The sequence below is a fragment of the Macrobrachium rosenbergii genome, chromosome 53, assembly GCF_040412425.1.
Source record: "Macrobrachium rosenbergii isolate ZJJX-2024 chromosome 53, ASM4041242v1, whole genome shotgun sequence".
Lineage (NCBI taxonomy): Eukaryota > Metazoa > Arthropoda > Malacostraca > Decapoda > Palaemonidae > Macrobrachium > Macrobrachium rosenbergii.
In genome coordinates, this window is record NC_089793.1 from 45,835,432 (window position 1) to 45,839,293 (window position 3,862).

General features: G+C 41.2%; 1 protein-coding gene across 1 annotated transcript; it reads right to left on the bottom strand.

Moving 5' to 3' along the window:
* Window positions 1-845: 845 nt before the first annotated feature.
* On the bottom strand, window positions 846-3,650 carry LOC136834123 (uncharacterized). Its single transcript, XM_067096380.1, has 4 exons — window positions 3,585-3,650; window positions 3,335-3,543; window positions 2,404-3,100; window positions 846-956 (listed from the first exon to the last, which is right to left on the bottom strand). The coding sequence occupies exons 1-4, from the start codon at window positions 3,648-3,650 to the stop codon at window positions 846-848; spliced, it is 1,083 nt and encodes a 360-aa protein (XP_066952481.1).
* Between the last annotated feature and the right edge of the window lie 212 nt (window positions 3,651-3,862).

The window sequence follows — 3,862 nt, forward strand, 5'->3', positions numbered from 1 at the left end:
TGTGTGGGATTCATGTGCATGCATAGGTGTGTTTGTCTGGTTTGCGTATCTCAGTGTCACTGAATATCATTGGAATAAACTAACTGTCAACTAAGAAAAGTTGGTTAGGAGATTCTTTTTTATTATTATTATTTCCTTTTTGTGTGACTGATAATCTTCTTGACAGAGTTTCATAATAGCTCAAATGGTCAGCACCCCTACACCACCAGCCCGCCAACCTGGCTGTTTCTGAATTTCGTAATCTTTCATAGCCGTTCAAAGGATAATCTTTTTTCATTTGAACTTTTTTTCTTATTTTAAGAAAAAATCCAGTTTTTATTTGGATATCCTACTTATGGATCACATGGTCACTTCGAAAATCGCCGAGCAGAATTTTTTTTTTTAACAATATGGTTATTTACTGTAAAATCAAGGCATGAAATTTCATTAAATGTGAAAATGAAAAACAGGAAGTATTATAAAACCATATACCCTTTTAGCCAAATGAGCTCCTGGTATTTAAAGTTTTTTGCTAATCTTTCCCTCAGTAACTCAGTGTAAAATGCATACAGCAAATTGTAAGAAAAAGAACTGACCTCCAACACGTAAGAGATGGTTTATAAATTTTTATCACTCACCCGAGCATCATGATAATGATCTTCATTCAGACCTTAAAAAGAACTTTTTTCATGTCACTCCCCAAATGTTCTCGGTCTGAGTAAACTCTCCGAAATCCTTGCACGAGATTTATTGTGAACCTTGGTCTAGAATTAAAAGGCCTCAGGCATGGTTATCCTTTCACGTCTAAATTTTAATTGCATCACAACGATGATAAAGATTAATTTCTCCTAAAGATCATCGATGACTTATTCCAAATCTCTTATTTTTTTCAGGCGCTCCTGGTCATGTGAAGCCTCATATGCTCCAGTGTCACCCACCTCACAAACTGCCAGTTCGCTCAGCTCTTCAGATGGTCGCTGGGTGTCAGCATAATTATATGGTCTTCTTCATCCTTCTGTTTGAACAGGAGGAAGCAAAATTCAATTTCCCAATAACCTTGCTAATGATACTAAGTTTGCTCTTTTAGTCTGGTTGCCAATTTGTGTTATACATGCCTGAAAGTACTGTAGTTTTAGAAGGAAAACTGTCTACTGATAAAATCCTTGGCTAATTATTTAGCGTCCTGGTTAAAATCTCAGTAAAAACTAACACAAAGAGGGTACTGTATTTAAAACGACAACAGGGGCGGGAAAACAATTTCAGTAATGTTTTACCGATGCATAAGAATAATACTGGGCTTAATCAGTCTAAATGAATATTTATGGATAAGTATAGTATATAGAAATGTATAGAAATAAATTGACAAGAATTTCACGCCATTCCTGTTTGTATGTTTCTGTGACGAAATAGAAATAATATTTTTTTTAATAAAAATGGTCACAATGAGTTTCGTGTTGAATGATGATAGACTTCAGTAACATCCCTCAAAAAAAATTACACATAAAAGATGTTCTTTATCGTGATAGCTGCGCTACATTTATCTTTGATTCAGTTTCTTATGGATCCCAAAGAAGACTGATAGCGATGAATGATGAACGTTCACATGGAAATGGTTGAGCCAAGGTCGATCCAGTCGAAATTTACTTCTGATCCGTGTGACCATCAACGGTCTGAAAAGAAGTTTTACAGATGCTTGGGCTTCCTTTATCATTCCAGGTCGAAATCGGATTTCATTGTCAGGTTAACTGTTTATTCCGAGAAATGCTAAGCTTAATTTTTATACAAATAACCATTAAAGATGATGGAATCTTAACTTCTGGATTCCATTGTATTTTTTCAGTATGTTGTCCTCTCAAAAAATGAAATGAGAATCGAGGAACTGAAGCTTTCCATTTACGTAGTCAATATTATTTAGAAAGTACACTTTTATAGAAATCAAAGGACCTATTTATTTTTAGTAACATTATGATGATTTGTGGAAGAGCTTATGGCAAAGCGGTTTCATCATAGTTCAGAGGTTAGATGATTATTGGGACAAAAGCAGGCGTTTTCATAACTGTGTGTTCGATGCGTTATTCTTATCACTAAAGGTTGAGGATGATGGAAACACCGAAATATCAAAAGTAGGTTCTTAATGTCTAGTGGAGTTAACAAATTCACAGAAGTGCAAATTACGTGCTTATGAGGGAAACAGAGCAGTCCCATATGGGCGAAACATTACTGCCAGACGGACAAGGTTGGGTCATTACATATCGTACGTGATACATATTGGAATGACGTACATTCAATACGTTAGGGAGGTATATAAATGGACATGAAATATAAAAGAACATAATGCATATATATATAAAAAGGTTCATATATCACACAGAGTATGTCTTTCTTATACCTACACTTCCCTCCCCCCTCATGCTCGCAGGATACTCTCGAGTGGACTTTTTCTGTGAGCCTTTGAGAACGACGTTGGGACATTAGGGGAATATCAGCTAAGGACTGCTTTTCCTGGTCCAAGCAAGGGGCCATAGGGGAAAGAGGGGATGGGTCAACACTAGGAGGTGGCACTGGGCGAAGGAAACGATGGTTTTGCCACCACACATGACCACTAGGAAGCTGAATCTCACAGTCCCTTGACCTGCCGAAACTCATGACTACCCTGACCTTATCCCAGCGGTGGGATATTGGGTCTTGGATCCGAACATGCTGTCCAACAGTCAACCTGGGAAGGAGGCGGGCACGCTGATCGTACTGGGTTTTAACCTGCTCGGCACAGGCGGCAGCACGGTGGTGACAGTCCTCAGTCTTGACCTGCCACTCCTTTGAAAAGGACTCCAAGTGTGCAGGGATGCATGACCTAAGAGGTCGGCCATACAGGATCTGGGCAGGGGAGCAGCCTGTGAAATTGGGAATATTTCGGAGCTCTAAGAGACCTCGATCAAACTCTTTGCAATCAATATTGCCGGAGGGTATCGTTGTCAGGATAAGATGATTGGTTGACTTCACGACGGCTTCGGCATCACTGTTTGATTGTAGATAATATGGGGAAGTAACCCCATGTCGAACTCCCCATTGCTCCATAAAATCCCGGAACTTGTTGCTGGTGAACAGTGGTCCTCCATCGGTCCTGAAGTGGAGAAGGACACCAACTTCCCGGAATTAGCGGTAGAAGATCCTGATTGTATTAGAAGCTGTAGTATCACCTTTGCATGGGACAATAGGCCATTTCTGAGAGTTGGTCAACTATGACGAGGAAGGCTTTACCTGCGACAATAAAGAAATCTGCTGAAACAGACTCAAAGGGCCTCGTGGGGTTGTCGTCACTCATCAGTGGTTCCTACTGCTGGGTTGGCTGCAATACCTGGTATGACTCGCAAGCTCCAATTGTGGTACAATGTCTGAGTTGATACCAGGCCAGAAGACAGCCTGTCTTGCCCAGCACTTAGTAGATTCCACACCCCTATGGCTGTCATGTAGGCGAGACAAGGTGTGGCGGCAGAGGGCGGCAGGAACTATAACTCTTGCTCCATACAGGATGAGGTCACCATCAGCATAGAGTTCATCCTGTATCTTCCAGTATGGGAGTAAGGAGTTATGCAGATCATACCTACTGGAGGGGAATCCTGAGGTGACATGGTTGAGTAGGCGAGTGTAGACAGAGTCTGCTCTTGCTGCATCTCATAGATCCTGAAGGGTCCTGTCGGCATCTTGAGCTGGAGACTCTCCTGAAGAGGTGATGGTGTACACAGCCATGACTGTTCGGAGATTGGTGGCAGAAGGGACACCTGAAATTTTGTCCTCTGGTGCGGGGTGGCTGACTGGGGCTCGAGACAAAGCATCAGGAATGTTCAGAGACTTGCCAGCACGCCACACAGCTGTAAATAAGTAG